This window comes from Lissotriton helveticus, chromosome 9, assembly GCF_964261635.1.
Source record: "Lissotriton helveticus chromosome 9, aLisHel1.1, whole genome shotgun sequence".
NCBI lineage: Eukaryota > Metazoa > Chordata > Amphibia > Caudata > Salamandridae > Lissotriton > Lissotriton helveticus.
This window is the reverse complement of record NC_136070.1, coordinates 1,141,434,200-1,141,449,887: the sequence shown is the minus strand read 5'-3', so window position 1 is coordinate 1,141,449,887 and position 15,688 is coordinate 1,141,434,200. Positions and strand designations below refer to the sequence as shown.

General features: G+C 39.5%; 1 protein-coding gene across 4 annotated transcripts in view; it reads right to left on the bottom strand.

Annotated features, from left to right (window-relative positions):
- Positions 1-633: 633 nt before the first annotated feature.
- ARHGEF3 (Rho guanine nucleotide exchange factor 3) overlaps positions 634-15,688 on the bottom strand; it is an 800,814-nt gene continuing 785,759 nt past the window's right edge. For all 4 annotated transcript variants that reach the window (XM_078661575.1, XM_078661576.1, XM_078661577.1 and 1 more), the window contains 2 exons: positions 8,899-9,085; positions 634-5,110 (listed from right to left, as the gene is read on the bottom strand). In XM_078661575.1, the coding sequence (XP_078517701.1) occupies positions 4,761-5,110; positions 8,899-9,085 (537 nt within the window). In that variant the 3' untranslated portion in view covers positions 634-4,760. The remainder of the gene's footprint in view (positions 5,111-8,898; positions 9,086-15,688) is intronic.

The window sequence follows — 15,688 nt, the reverse complement described above, 5'->3', positions numbered from 1 at the left end:
AATTATCATTTTTTTAAAATTATCTATACGCAGCTCCCAAGTGATATAAATGTATTAGTATGTGCTTTGTTGTCTCTGAATAACTTATGTGGATGGTACTCTTTTGAAGTTTTTTTTGTAAGCCATTTGCTCACCATAGGTTTTTCATTTCTCATTGTTTGTCTTTATGTTTTCATTTTTTTGGTTTCTCATCGCAGCTCAACTTTATTTGTGTGCTAAACCTAATTCTAAGTTTGGCTTACAAATTGCTGAAATGTATATTTTGTAATAAATAGATTTAGTGCAAACAATGTTAAATCTTCTTCAACTTTAACATATTAGTCTCTGCCCACTTTTTTTTTTTATGCTTATGGGTCTGTCTGGTTTCTAGAAAAGGGAAACATTTTTAAATGAACAGAGTCTTCTGTGGTACGCAGCACCATTATATTAAATGTCCACAGGATTTTTTAAAGTATTTTATTTGAAATGCTTCTAAATATGTTTAACACTGTTAGGCCACAATACACATGTCAATCAAAACCATACAATTCTTCTTCCACACACAGTGAACATACTTCAACCTTCAGAAAATTTAAATTACTAGTTGTATCAACAATTTCAAGGTTTTCAGTTTATCACGATGATCTGCCACCCTTTGCTCTTAAAAACTCATAGTTATTTTTTATTTTTTTCTCCATTTCTAGACATGGTCTTGATGCTCCACCTAGCACAGCAGAAAACATATAAGAAGCAAACTTCAATAAATCACAAATTGTTTGCAGAAGACAAATCACCATTTTCAAAAATTATAAATACGAAAAAAATCTGAATTGTAAAACGAACCATGTTTAAAAAAATAATCAAAGAATACACCTTATTTTTCGTAATCTTTTCTCATCCTTTCACACTGATTCTTTAATGCAACTGACAAATGTACAAGGTAGAATTATGACATTCTATGTCTCTTTGAAAAACTGTAAACCACGTTAAATGCAAAATGTTTTGGCAATATCTGAGCAATTCTATGTGTGCTGGGGTGTACAGCACATTTCAATTATTTACAATTTATTACAACAGATAATTCACCAAGACACCTTCTAATAGTAATCCATGTTGCCGGCATCAAAGATGTGAGCCAGTTTACAAAATGACAAATGATAGGTACTCTAAACTTGTATTTAATATTAATGGTAAGAAACCACAGAGGCTTTTGTGAGATGCCAGATTTTGAAATATATTTTTGCAGAATGTAAAGCCACATGTATAGCTATTGTGACTCATACAATTGAACCTAGCTGACCTTTACACAAATATTTAACTCAAGTTAATAAATGTCATCTGCTGCAAAGAAAAAATCAAATTCTCTTTACATAAGTCTCCATCACCAACAATAGTGATTCCAAGCTATCCATTAGTGGATAATTTCTTCCTGCGTTTGGAGACCTATTGTGACATCAGTGACTAGATGGCCCCTTTAATGTAGAATGTACTGTACATATACATCTGCGAACTGTACAGGTCATGGAATTTGCCATTGCAGTTTTTCCCTAAGGACATATATGCCTAAAAAATACAACAAATAGTATCTCTTTGTGGAATGCCTATGAAACATCCAAAGAACACATTTTCATCCATTCGATAATGTGTAATATAATTAAAACATTTGCTGATCTGCCTCCCAGTAGTGGATTTAGCCAATTATGAACTGATGAAAATCTTTTACTGGGCGCCTCATTGGAGCCCTGAATCCATGAATTGACTTGGAGTCTTTAAAGGGTTACCCTATCTATTGAACAAATAGGCCAAGTATTAAAAAAATATATTCTAAAGGAAATCCAATCCCTTATTAACTTCAGTTTTCTCTACTCCTTCCCATGGGGCACTGTAGATCATCTTTGCATTTAATGATTTGTCTTAAAAAGACTACAAGCATAAAAGAGTTAACTAACTGTACAAATTCTCCTTGGATGATATCGCTTCAGTGAACTGGTGCTCAGCAAATAAAGAGTTATTTTGGTTAACGGAGTGCAAAATTATAATCTGGGCATACTCATCATCACAGTGCTTATTTTTGGCCCTTTGGACAGGCATGCAGAGTTAAAAAATGATGAACAAGAAAGGTAAAGCTGTCATGTATATATCTAAAAACCCCAACCATGCTTCTGATGCCCTAACTTAACATTGAGGCGCCATTGCACAAGAAATGTAATGTCATTTATCAAATCGAATGACAATTATTTTTTATTGTATTATTACTACACATTTACAATGGCATGTGACGTATCATTGAAGCACCATAATCGTTTTGAAAAATCTATTTTTGGTGGTTATTAAAAAAAATCCCAGGGTACATTTTTGGATTGTGTTAGTGTTTAAAACAGTCCCGAAAAAGTCTAAGTCAATTTTCCCTTGATAAAGCCCATCAATTTGATCTACAGCTATAATTACTTTTGATTGGCCTCAGCTAACTGAGCATTAAACCACCATCCACTCTCCTTCGATCCAGATAGCCATGGTTTAAAAAAGGATTGCCACATTCAGAATGCTTTTTTTTTACATTCCACAATGAAAGATGGGTGTATGTGATTTCATAGAAAAACAAATTAAAGGTTCACCTAACTATTTCTTCGACCTTTTTAAGATCAATGGCATTTACCATTTGGTTCAAACCAATTCCTGGAGTGTCATTTTTACAAAGTAGCATTTTCTGTTTTTCAAGTTAAATGTATTAATATTTATAATTGGTTCTCTTTGTTGTTTTTTGCATAGTTATTTTTGACTTCATCCCCATTTTCTTCCCCCATCATGTCATTGGGTGGCCTTTACATTTGTTTTATTTCTGTTCTGGGGGTTAACCCCAAACTCCTGTCCCATTTCCACTCTTTAGTCCCCTTCCATGGTCCTTCTCTTTCCCACCTTTGAGTTGTTGGAAAATTCTGTTCTTGGGGTTAACCCCTAACTCTTGTCCCATTTCCACTGTATTGTCCCCTTCTGTGGTCCTTTTCTTTCCCGCCTTTAAATTTTTGAGAATATCTGTTCTGGGGGTTAACCCCTAACTCCAACACATTTACACTGCTTTGTCCCCTTCCATGGTCCTTTTCTTTCCTTCCTCCTTACACTTATTTTTTACATTAATTTATTTCCAATCTTTCCCCTGTACCTCCTTTTTCACTTTTTTGTGGGTTTACTCTCCATGCCCTCATCTCTTCGGATTAACTCTTTCCCTGCTCAGCCCAATCTACCCTAGCTTCTTTACCTATTTTACCACTTTAATAATGAAACAATGTTTTAACCTTTAATTACAGAGTCAACCATTTATTTTATATTTAAAGCAGTTTATTCTTTTTACTAAATTAATATCTTTTTAACTGTTCTTGGATTATGTTCCAATATTTTCAACCGAATTGTAACTCTGCTGATTTGTTTTAAACTTAACGGGTTTTCAATTATGTGGGTTCTCGAAAATGTGTTTCTAATATTTTGCTTTTCCAGTGATTTACCTACCTGAATGAAGAAATTGTATGATGTCTCACTGGATGGCAGATTGCACATCAAGTCTGATATTAACAATACCTGCTCCAGTTCCTTTCAGGGGTGCTTTCAGTAGTTGTTCCTGTATCAGGGACTGTATTTAAATCATGAATAAATGACACATTAGTATTCACATATTAGTCTAAGTACTATATTATAGACCAGGAGTGAATAACTCTAAATTCTAGGGAAGCTCAATAGACAATTTGGAATAAGGATGCCAAAAAGTAGATGAGCTTCCTATCATGGGCTTCTTGAGGAATTTTGGTCTTACTAATGTGCAGCATAGAGCTTCAGCTTTACTTGTATCAAAAGTCCTTGGTGGGTTAACAATACTCCAGTTATAGTAAGCTGATTGTCAGACATATAAAATTGAGTTGAAATTCTGGAGCTAAATCAGTGGTTTTTGCAGTGTCTTTGCTTCATTTCTTTGTACCTCTACATTTATGCAGGATCAATTACTGGGTCCCAATTACAGCAGCCCTGTTTTAATATTATTGTTGTACTATGCTACAAAGAGCATCAACCAAGGGCCTTTACTTTTCCCCCACTTCTAGTTCTTTCCAGATACTCAAGCAGAATCTTCTATTGTTAGTGCCCTATTTGGCAATCTGTAACATTGACAATAACCAACTCTGGAGTGTTTAGATTCCTGGATTATATAGCACTTCAATGAACGTTTGGATTACAATATAACTCCAACCATGTTATTGATATTAACAAACTGCTTTCTACATTTCTTTTGTCACCATATTATCTGTAACACTCTTTTCCAATTACTTACAACTTTAGAAGATGAAGAACAATGGCTTTATGTCTTAAGCATATATTTACTTTTAATGCTGAAGATAGTCCAATTGACCTAAAACACCAATATGTGTGCCTGCTAGAGGTAGCAACAAGCACTACTATGAACGGATTGAGTCATCATATCACACACGCACGTATATAAATGGTTCTGAAAGAGGTTTTTTCTCCAGCAGGACTACGAAAATGACAGGTCATGTGCGATCATCCATCAAAACGCTTACAGAGTGTATCAGAGGAAAGCAATGGCATCAAAATCCAGCTTACACAGACATGAATTGCATTTACAGTACTACAGTATATGGTACAGAAACAAAAAAGGACTGGGCCAACACCACCACGAAAATGTTCAAAAAGTGCTTCTTCACACCGCTCCATTTATGGAATGCAAATACTGTACAGGTAAGACACAGGGTTACGTCCGCACGTTGCATGTGCTTCTCTCAAACGTTACTTTCAATCTGTTCTTCAGTTTCACAACAGTTTGTTTGCTCCATTTGCTCGCAGTCCACGCTGATTTCACTGATATCCATGCTACAGTCTGACATACTGTCTGAATGGTCCATTTGCTCTGACTTTGTTCCAAGTTGTGGTTCACTATCAGTGTGTGAAGCTATCAGTAAACTCACTTCAGAGTCAAGAACAGTGTCTTCACCTGATGAACATACTGCTGCTTCTTTGGCTTGTCGGATACAGTTGAGCCACTGCTGCTTGTTGAAGGAATCGTTGGCTTGAAGGGAGTGGGACTGGCTTTGAGATCCACTTTTGAAGCTTACTCTAAAGAAGTTTTTAACTGAAGAAGAAAAAAAACAAATTAAGTAAATTATATGTATACACATACTGAAACATACACAACTCATTTGGAATATAGAATATAGGTTTAGAATGAAATAGAATAGTGTACATAAATATCTTAATCTAAATATCTTAATTTACCATCACAGTTAAAAGTTCTCTTTAATAAAGTGGTAATATAAAGTAGCATGTATACTGGAACTGACAGTAACATTCTACTTACAGCCATTCAGAATCATCAGCCTGTGAGAACATTTCTTGATATCTCAATTTGGTTGGTCAACCTCTGGGTTTGATGTAAAAAGCAGTGAAATGGCAGCAAGATCACAAAGAACATCCAGGCATTACCCAAGCCATCAATGCAATGGATGTGACAGTCTATTGCATCAGACATTCAGGGGCATCAGCAGGGTAAGCTCTTTTTGACGCTATAGCTTTTGAAAAAAATTATCAGGAGGTCAACTTAGCTATACACCACTGCATGTATTGCTCTATGATTTATACTACTATCATTCAGAGGAAGATGGGGCACATTATGCTGTGAGGTGTGGAATGAAAGCAAAGATGTCAGCCGCAGAGCAATAATCTTACATCAACCCTGGAAACAAAACACAAAAACGCACAAGAATAGGCAAATTTAATAAGAAAATCCAAGCACACACACACACACAGTCCATGATTGAAGTATACATTCTATATAATAATCTTGTTTCAGATTTGTAGTGTGTAGTTAAAGATGCTTTATTCTCTGCACAGACGTGGTGGTTCAGTAGAAGTACATTCTTCATTACAGATAGGCTAACTGACGTGTTTCGTGCGAACTTCCTCAAGGCTGCAAAACAATATTATTAGATGGTTTTTGTACATTTGTACAGATGTAAGGGACACCAAGTAGATGTGGTGTCCATTTTCAAAGGTATTCTATGTCACACCATAGTGCATAGGTGCTTAAACGGCGGGAGTCCAAGAGTCCATGGCATTGCATATGGAAAAGAAATAGGTTTGTGAATGATCAGTAGAGAAATACCACTAGTTAAGAATAGGTTTGGAAAGAATCTTATACCAAGTCAGCATGCGGTGAAGCATTGAATACGTGCATGCCAAGTAAAGAAACAACCCAGGTGCCTCCAATCTAAAAGTGCCGGGTGAGAATAGAGCTGGTGCGCACGGACAATGAAATCTGTGACCTAAGTAATACGCATATGTGTATAGAAGAGATTATATCAGGCCAATAAAGTGTCAATTTCAGCAAAATCTGGAAGAGTTTCACAGTTAAAAACAGAAGGGGCATGTTTTTCTAGAATCCACCTATATAAGAGTACTCAAGTAGACGGAAGAGGAAAAGCAGAAAACCTGGGGAAAGAAAGATGAGTAAAAGTATAGTCTACAGTAAGCTGATGTCACTCAGATAAAGTAATTTAAAAAGGTTGAGTATTCCATCCACGGTCAATTAGGACAAACACAGAGAAGTTAGGGTAGAATGGCCCTAAAGGACAAGAGGTATAACAAAATAAGAGAATAGAGTGAATCTAATGGTATTCCAGAGCAAAGAAAGATACATATTTGGGGGGGGGGGGAGGGAGTAAAGCTCTAAAATTTCACATCAGGGGTCCTATTACATTTATGGCGCATTTTCCTTGTTTGCGCAATGGTGCATCTTCAAACAGGTATGCCATGCGCAAACAGGGAAAGTGCATGCCGTGCCCTCAGGGCAGCCACAAACTTGTGCTGCTCTAAGGGCAGCGCATTGAAGTGAAATATGGAGTGGCCGCTTCAAAGCCGCTCCGTGTGTCACTATGCAGACGGAAACCTGCATGCACTTTTAAGAGGGAAGAAAGATCCCCTTGCAGGTGGGTGCAGCGACCAACTGCACCCGCTCGCAAGGGAATGTCTGAGGGAGGTCAATAGGACTTCCTCCAGAGGGATGCAATTAGGGTACACACTGACAGAGTCCTAGCTTTTTGTGGCGCACTGTCAGTGTGCCTTCTGACGACTTCTTTGCCTTTCTCCCACATCCATAACATGTGGATTCCCATGCAAATTAAATTAAATGAAAAAAACGTATATAGCGCACTTCACCCACCAGTATCAAGGCTCTGAATCCAAAGGTCTCCAAAGCCCTATCAGGAAGAACCCGATCCAGAAGAAAAGTAAAGAGCAGTGTCATGGCCTAGAAGAAGGATATGAAAGAATAGAGCATCTGATAAATAAGGATGAGGAAACTGATCTAAGCGGAAAAAACATGTTTTTAAGTATTTTCTAATTGAGGAGAAGGAACTAATGTCTGCAATGTGGATTGGAAGAGTGGTCCATAGGTTGGCAGCAGCGACAGAGAAGGAGCGTACGCCCTATCTCGCCTTTCGGGACCAGTGACTTTCCTGTTAGAAGATTTTCTTAAGTGCTTGATTGGTCTGTACCAATGAAAGGAAGACTTAACGGCCAGTAAGTCCTTGAGTTGTAGACCTAGGTGGCCACACTAACAGCCTTGAAAAATCACCAGTTTCCTGACAGGAAGCCAGCTAGGATTTCGGAGGCCTTCTCTCACTGACATTTTTGGAATATTCAGTATGAGATGAACAACCACGTTTTGAACCATCTGACGTTTATTCAGGGAAGTGCTGTTGATATTAAAATAAAGAGCATTACAGTAGTCTAATTGCGAAGTGTTCAATGTGATAGCTACTGATTTGCGAAGTTCCTCAAGGATGAAAGGGAAGATCCTCCTAAGAGATCTTATATTAAAAAAGCAGGTGCTCGTGATATGGTTTACCTGCAAATGAAAGTTGAGGGAGTGCCGCCACAGTTCTGACCAGATGAAATGCTGGGCTCCGAAGACCATGACTTCGGTCTTATCAGCGTTTAGCTTGAGGACGTTATCCTCCATCCAGCTACTAACGTCAACCATGCAACATTGGAATTTTTCAGCCATCTCAGATAGATTTTCAGTGATGGACACAATGATTTGTGTTGTTGGCATACTGTAGTACCTGGAATCCAAAGGATCTCACTAAGGCTTCCAAGAGTGAGATATACAGGTTAATAGGTGTGGGGCTAATTGAGGAGCTCTGCGACACCCACATAGTAAGTTGAAGGCCTTGGCCCTAACCTGATCACAGCGTAATATTTGAAACTTCTCAAATGAGGGAACGCCCTCTTAAGATCGCAATGGCTCTGCATGTGCAACAGAGCTTTCTCTATTACAGAAGGAGCCACACCAGCATCTGCAGCCCCTTCTGTAATAACAAGGAGCCAAGGGATGCCCAGAGAGGGCACACATGCATGTTGCGTCCCCAGGGCACTTTCTATAATACGGCCCCAGAGAACGCAAGTCTGCTAACAAACTTGAGCTTTGTGCCATTGGGGGCACTGCCTTCTCATTCATGACTGCAGTAAAAATGCTGAGGCAAAGAATAGGTCCTTAAACCAAGGCAAACACACCCAGGAGAACAGCCATTACCCAATTATGAAATGACCATCTTCTGTGAAAATTTCGAAAACTTTCAGAGGTCCCGAAATGTGGCAGAAAAAGAAATTGGTCAACTAATTTATTAGGATTTCAGTTCAGTTTATAAGCTACTATTTTTCTTTGCCAGGCAACAGTACCATAATAGAGGACGTATTTGAATTAAGAAAGGTCCCTACATCTCATTTCGCCCCTTCGTAAGTGAAATCAGCTTGGCTGTCTGGTCAGCTGGAGTGGCTGAATCAGGAGTTATGAGTACAAAGTCATAAAATCCGACTTGTAGCACTGTATAGAATAATAATAAAGAGAGGCAAAAGCTGTACTTCTCTCATTGTTGCTGAAGGCACCGCGTATGGATCCTCCCACTCTCACTTCTCCATCCTGCAAGTCTTCCAGCACGAGGTCTTTCACTGGAATGGGCTGCCGATATAGCTGGTAGTACAGCTGTTCATTTTGGGTCAATATTCTTGTAATAACCAGTACTTCTTGGAATAGGAAGACATGTAGTTTCTGGAAAATATAAATCATGTGTTTTCATGCAAGTTGGCAAAGTGTAACATGTTAAACAGTACTGCCATTATTGAGTGTGTGTGAAGGGCCATGATTCATAAGAAGCCTCAAGCTTAGAAAAGTAAAGAGCAGTGTCATGGCTTACATTCAAAATTATAAATTTCACTAAAAACACAAAGGTGGGCTACAGTTAACACAGAAGACACATTTAAGTTAAAAAACAGAGATTATTACATAACAGAATCATCATGTGTGACATCACAAATTACATCATTGATAACATCACATAATGCAAAAGTTATTTGTCTGCTTTGTACTTAACCATAATGTACCTTTAACATCGTATTTTCAGTGAATTTTGTGGGTTTAGTAATAATATAGTATGGCCCCTTGTCAAAACACCAAACCACTGTACAAGGCCTTTGGGCATAAGCCTTGTGCTGTAGGTGAATGGTGTACCATCTGGTGGGTATATTGCCTAGTGCAGGCAATAGCTAAAGCATGCCTTGTAATCAGAATACACAGCACAATTCTGAAAGCCATGTTTTATGTACAGAAGTGCTGGACATTACAAATGGTCTTCAGCTGTGCGCTGATTCCAGTGTTCATACCAACTGAAGAATTTGGGCCCGTAGGTAGAAGTGAGAACGTGACCCCAGAAAGCTTCGCATCTATTGATTCCCGCAGGTAGATGAGAGAACGCGACTGAACATACTGAATAATCAGAAGGTAGGGAGGAGGAATAAATGTCCATTTACTTCCCCAAGTTTAGTAGACAGTTTATCAAATATAAAAATGGACACTAGTTACAATCCTAAACCATTGGTAAAAAGTACTGTGGTCCCCTCAAAAAACTCAATGTTATTTCGGTTTTGCGGTGTATATTGTTTCTCCGCCCCACATTGTAGTTTTTGGCAGTTATCATTGGGTACCACAGTTAGTGATTTGTGCCCGCCTCATCCAGAGGCTCCTCTGGTCTAGCTTGCAGTGTCCAGAGATGGTCATAAAGGTACCCCCACCAAAAATAAGGGTAAAAAGTGAAAAAGTAATATTAAAAATAATAGAACTCTTCCCCGAAATACTTTAATAATAGGTAAGAGTCTATTCTACTCATAAGGGATCAAGTTACTGGATCTCTAAGTATTAACAAGGTTTCGTCGACATGTTTCAGCCCCCTTTGGCTCAAACGAGTCTATGGGGCTTTCGTCAGGACTTACACATACACAGACAAACATGCAGTGGTAGCATGTACTCACACAATTTGTGTAGTAACTGGTTTTGTTCACTGCCTTATTGTAGGCTTTTATTGCCCAATCACCCTCAGTTGCGCTTGTAGTGATAGGGATTTCACAACGTCAGGGGGTTCCAGCTTTCATGAAGCTCAGAGCCGCGTGGGTTCCGTTTTCGCCGCTTGTGCTGACTCTGCCCCTTATGAGTATCCGTTTGTTTTAATCAAATAGACTCTTACCTATTATTAAAGTATTTCGGGGAAGAGTTCTATTATTTTTAATATTACTTTTTCACTTTTTACCCTTATTTTTGGTGGGGGTACCTTTATAACCATCTCTGGACACTGCAAGCTAGACCAGAGGAGCCTCTGGATGAGGCGGGCACAAATCACTAACTGTGGTACCCAATGATAACTGCCAAAAACTACAATGTGGGGCGGAGAAATAATATACACCGCAAAACCGAAATAACATTGAGTTTTTTGAGGGGACCACAGTACTTTTTACCAATGGTTTAGGATCGCGACTGAACATAGCCAGGTGTGAAGAGCATAGTTTACTAATTTATCACATAAAAGTGATTGGTAATCAGCGTTGTATTACAACAGGATTATTATTTCTACAGCTCCCGGTTAACATACACCGTAAACTGTTCCATAATCGTAAAGGACACGGTAACGAACGATAAGGTAAACTTTTAATAACACTACAGTGCGATAACTAATTTCTCTACGCACTGTGTCGCTAAAGCAATTAAAAATTAGTCCAGCGTCTCATATAGGTAGTTTAGTTCTTTAAACTACCAGATAGCTTTAAAACATCTCCAAACCACATAGAGCATTGAACCAGTAACACAGTAAAAAACTTTTTAATAACAGAATAGAATGTAGAAAGATTTTGTAATGCAGCAAACGTCGAATAGCTGTGAATAAGTTTGAAGTGTGAACTAGCATCAGGCTAGCTGTCCCACAGCTAGAACATTTTGTACTTGAACAGATAAATAGATTAATCTCGAAATATTTACAGGATAACGACTAGTTACCACTATAATGTGAGATTGCAACTCCAGAACTATGATAAATATGCTAGTAATTGTAGCAGTGGTGGTCGATTTGAAACTTACAGTGAACCTTGATTATATGTAAAAATGCAACAATGTAAAAATCAAGAAGCTAAGCTTAAAACCCAACAAAGTGACATATATGCATTTCATTTACAGGAAGGCCCCCGAAGAAGGGACTGGGTCCCGAAATACATCGGGCCAACTATTCATCAATCGTCGAAAACAATTGTTTTGGGTTGTGTTAATGTGTGACTAGTATCATACCAAAGAATAATTGTATAGGAAATGAATAATATATCATGTGTCATTAACATGTAATGAAAAGACAAAGTACGAAAGAATAATCACTTTATCAGAATGACAATATGGTGAATAAAACCAAGAGAAGTTTATGAAAAAATTGAGTAAGAATTGTTGTTCTATTCAAGAATAGTAGTCTAATGAATTCTAGCTGTGCATCAGGTTAGGGAGTAACAGTGGTTTACTACCCGTTCTATTAAGGTTCTATGTACATAGGGGATAGGCAGCCCCATGACACCTGATAGCACGCAGTAGGTTGAATATATTTTTCTTAAGAAAGAATAAAATTAAAAATCTAGAGAAAACAAGGTGTGCCAAGTGCCTACCTCAACTCAAAGAATAGCTAAAGCATGCCTTGTAATCAGAATACACAGCACAATGCTGAAAGCCATGTTTTATGTACAGAAGTGCTGGACATTACAAATGGTCTTCAGCTGTGCGCTGATTCCAGTGTTCATACCAACTGAAGAATTTGTGCTTGCCATTTGGCAGATTCTGGGTGCAAGTCCTTTGGCCAAGACGTGCACCAAGTCCCATGTTCACAAAATATACTATGCCGGCTGCGTATGACCATGGTCATGAGCACTGGACGCTGAGTTCAGGGTATGTACATATTTTTTAGAAAAAATATGAGTGAATGCAGTTTAACATTTCTTTTTTTTAAAATCTTACTTGTTGACTTCAAAGTGACATTGTTACATTTTTAATATGTTGTATTACAGCAGCCTTCTTCTAGGCTACACAGGGACCTCTAGAAAAAGCCAGTGATAATACGATCAGCAATTAAACAGCACTGTAACACTGGCTGTTCTAGAGGTTGCCATTGTGTAAATCATCAAAGCTGAAGTACCTAAGTTTATCACTAGAGGGCACTTTAGCAGAAATGCATTACTTTGCATATTCACCAAATAAGCCTGTTATTTTAAGAACAATTATGGGTGCTGTAACTCTAGAGTGCATGCGACCAGGCTGTTAACTTTCCTTGGACATCTTTTAACAAAGTGCAGTACCTCAAGTTCTCACATTCCTGACGGATCCTTAGTTAATGGCTTCTTTTACTGCAGCCAGGAGTAAAAGGGCATCGTTAACACCATCTTTCACTGGCGGTCACAGCTGAGTCAGTATCAAGGCTGCAGTACTTTGGCTACCACTAGAGGTCCCTTTGCAGTTCCATGAGGACTGCCAGCAAGAAAGGCGCAACCGCAGATCTTTATTTTGTTCTTTGCATTGTAAGGCTTTAGCCTGCATGCTTGCTATTCTGCTCGCCCTTTTTCTCTGTCTTGCCTTTGAAGGAGGCTAGGCGACGCGGCATTGTTTTGGTTGCAGGTTGTGCCTTTTTTCATGCTCCATGAGGGGGACAGCCTCGAAGAGAGTTTTTGCCCACATTTGGGAGCAGAACGGACAATCACAAGCCTCGAACGCACATATATACAACAATGACACAGGTAGTAAACAATATTAATGTCTATGCAATAATGAACATTAATGATCCAATACAGTAATGTGCATCAATGTCCCCAGGCACGGATGAAAATCAGTAGCACCATGCAGAGGATCTAGGCAGTACTGAACATCAATAGCCCTGGCAGTATTGAACATCTACAGTGCCTTGGAAATTCACTGAAAAAAATCAAACATTACAGGGATATTATAGTTAGGCTCAGATTTCACCCGTACAACACCATAGAAATTCAGCAGTTATAGTTACCTGAGCTAACTATAACTTACACCCCTGCAAAGCACTGCTTATGACCTCATATATTATGTCACTTATGACAGGGGCAGTGACATCACTGATGTAATCTCAAATGAAATCACTGTTGACATCATCCACAGAACGACTCACACATCCACAAACTCTCATACACCCATTGACACACCCATACAAACGCTCATACACCCACCTACTTATCCACAGCGCCACTCACACCCATTCATTCACACGCACAGCCACTCACCCATACACCTACTCATACAGCCACTCACACACCCATACGGCCACTCACACATCCACTCACTCACAAATACAGCTGCTAACATACCCAGTTACTCACACATACCGCCTAACAGTACCACTCACACACCCACTCACCCATACACCTACTCACACAGCCACTCACTCACCCATACAGTCACTCACACGTCCACTCACCTATACAGCCACTCACACAGACACTCTCTGCAATATAGCCACTCACACACCCACTCAATTAACTAAACAGCCACTCACTCACCCATGCAGCCACTTACACACCCAGCCACTCACCCATACAGTTACTCACTTACCCATACAATCACTCACCCACCCATACATCTACTCATATACCCACTCACCCATACAGCCTCTCACATACCCACTCATCAACACAGCCACTCACCAAACAGCTAGTCACACAGCCACTCACACACCCATACAGCACTCAGATACCAACTCACACAAGGATACACACAGTCACATTGCCACTCACATAATATATGTTAGAAATAGTTTCACTCATTACTAGTACACAAAGTATACTGATTTAAGTTATGTAGTAGCTTACTATATATATGTTTAACACTCAAACTTTTAGAAAACACTCACACTTACTGACACTGACCATTTCATGAGTGACGTAATATGCGAAGTCTTAAGCGGTGCATTGCGGGCGCGTAAGTTATAGTTAGCTCAGGTAACTATAACTGCTGAATTTCACTGGTTTGTACGAGTGAAATTTGAGCCTAACTATGTTATCCCTATAACCTTTGGGTTTTTCAGTGAAATTCTAGGTTTTCTAAAATGATATGTCCTAACTATAACGTCCCTGTAACCTTTGTTTTTTTAAGTGAATTTCTAAGGTTTTAAAATGTTTTATTTCCTAACTGTAACCAGTAACCTTTGTCAATGAGTGTGTGAGTGAGTGCATGAGTGTCTCAGTAGGTCTGTGAGTGTCTGAGTGGTTTTGAGAGTGGCTGCGTAAGTGTCTCACTGGGTGTGTGAGAGTCTGAGTTGGTCTATGTGGGTGTCAGAGTGGGTTTTTCGAGTTCCTCCATAAGTGTGAGCCAGTGTGTGAGTGAGTGAATGAATGAGAGTGGTTTCAAGGGGGTGCATGAGTCTCTGAGTGAGTCAGTGAGCGAGTGGGTTTGTGAGTGAGTACGAGTCTCTGAGTGGGTCTGTGAGTGGGTGCATGAGTCTCTGAGTGGGTCTGTGAGTGGATGCGTTGGTCTGTGAGTGGATACGTTAGTCTCTGAGTGGGTCTAGTGGCTTTGTGAGTAGGTGCATGAGTGTCTGAGTGGGTCTGTGAGTAGGTGCTTGAGTCACTGAGTGGGTCTGTGAGTTGATGTGTGTCTCAGTGGGTCTGTGAGTGGGTGTGTGAGTAGGTACATGAGTCTATGAGTGGGAGTTTGAGAGGCTCTGTCACTGGGTGCGTAACTCTCTTTTAGTGGGTCTATGAGTGGATGCATGAGTCTCTGAGTGAGAGTGCGCTGGCAGTAAGCACACTGATGTGCAGCAAACCATAAATAGACATCATAAATCATGAAATCTAGGTGCTCAGAGTTGGAAAACATTACAATCAACTCCCACAGTGCTATTGTGGCACACAAGAATCAAGCCATGCCCAGCACTACCAGCACATTAAGTCTTAGACTGTGGCACATCACCGGTGTCTGCCATGGCCATAAAAACTGGCTTCCAGATGTAAGGAACTCTTGCTCTCCTCTTTGGTCCTGGTACAGCACAGAAGAATCCCATTAATAACCAAAGTGTTTTGATCCGGGGGACGGCGGTATGCCACTTATTATTTTACGGCAAGGCGTCTGTCCTCTGTGACTACACAGTGGACAGGCCTGCAGATACTCAGATGGTGGGCAGCAGCTGAAAGCTTTTGTTTTTGCTGTTGGACGCAGCCACAATCAAGTGGCTCCCTTCTGCTGTGCAACAGACCTGTTGCACTCTTTGGCACAATCTTAGTGAAAGAGATGTACAGTCCTGGGGGCCACATCCACCCGCAGACACTGTCTGGCAGACAA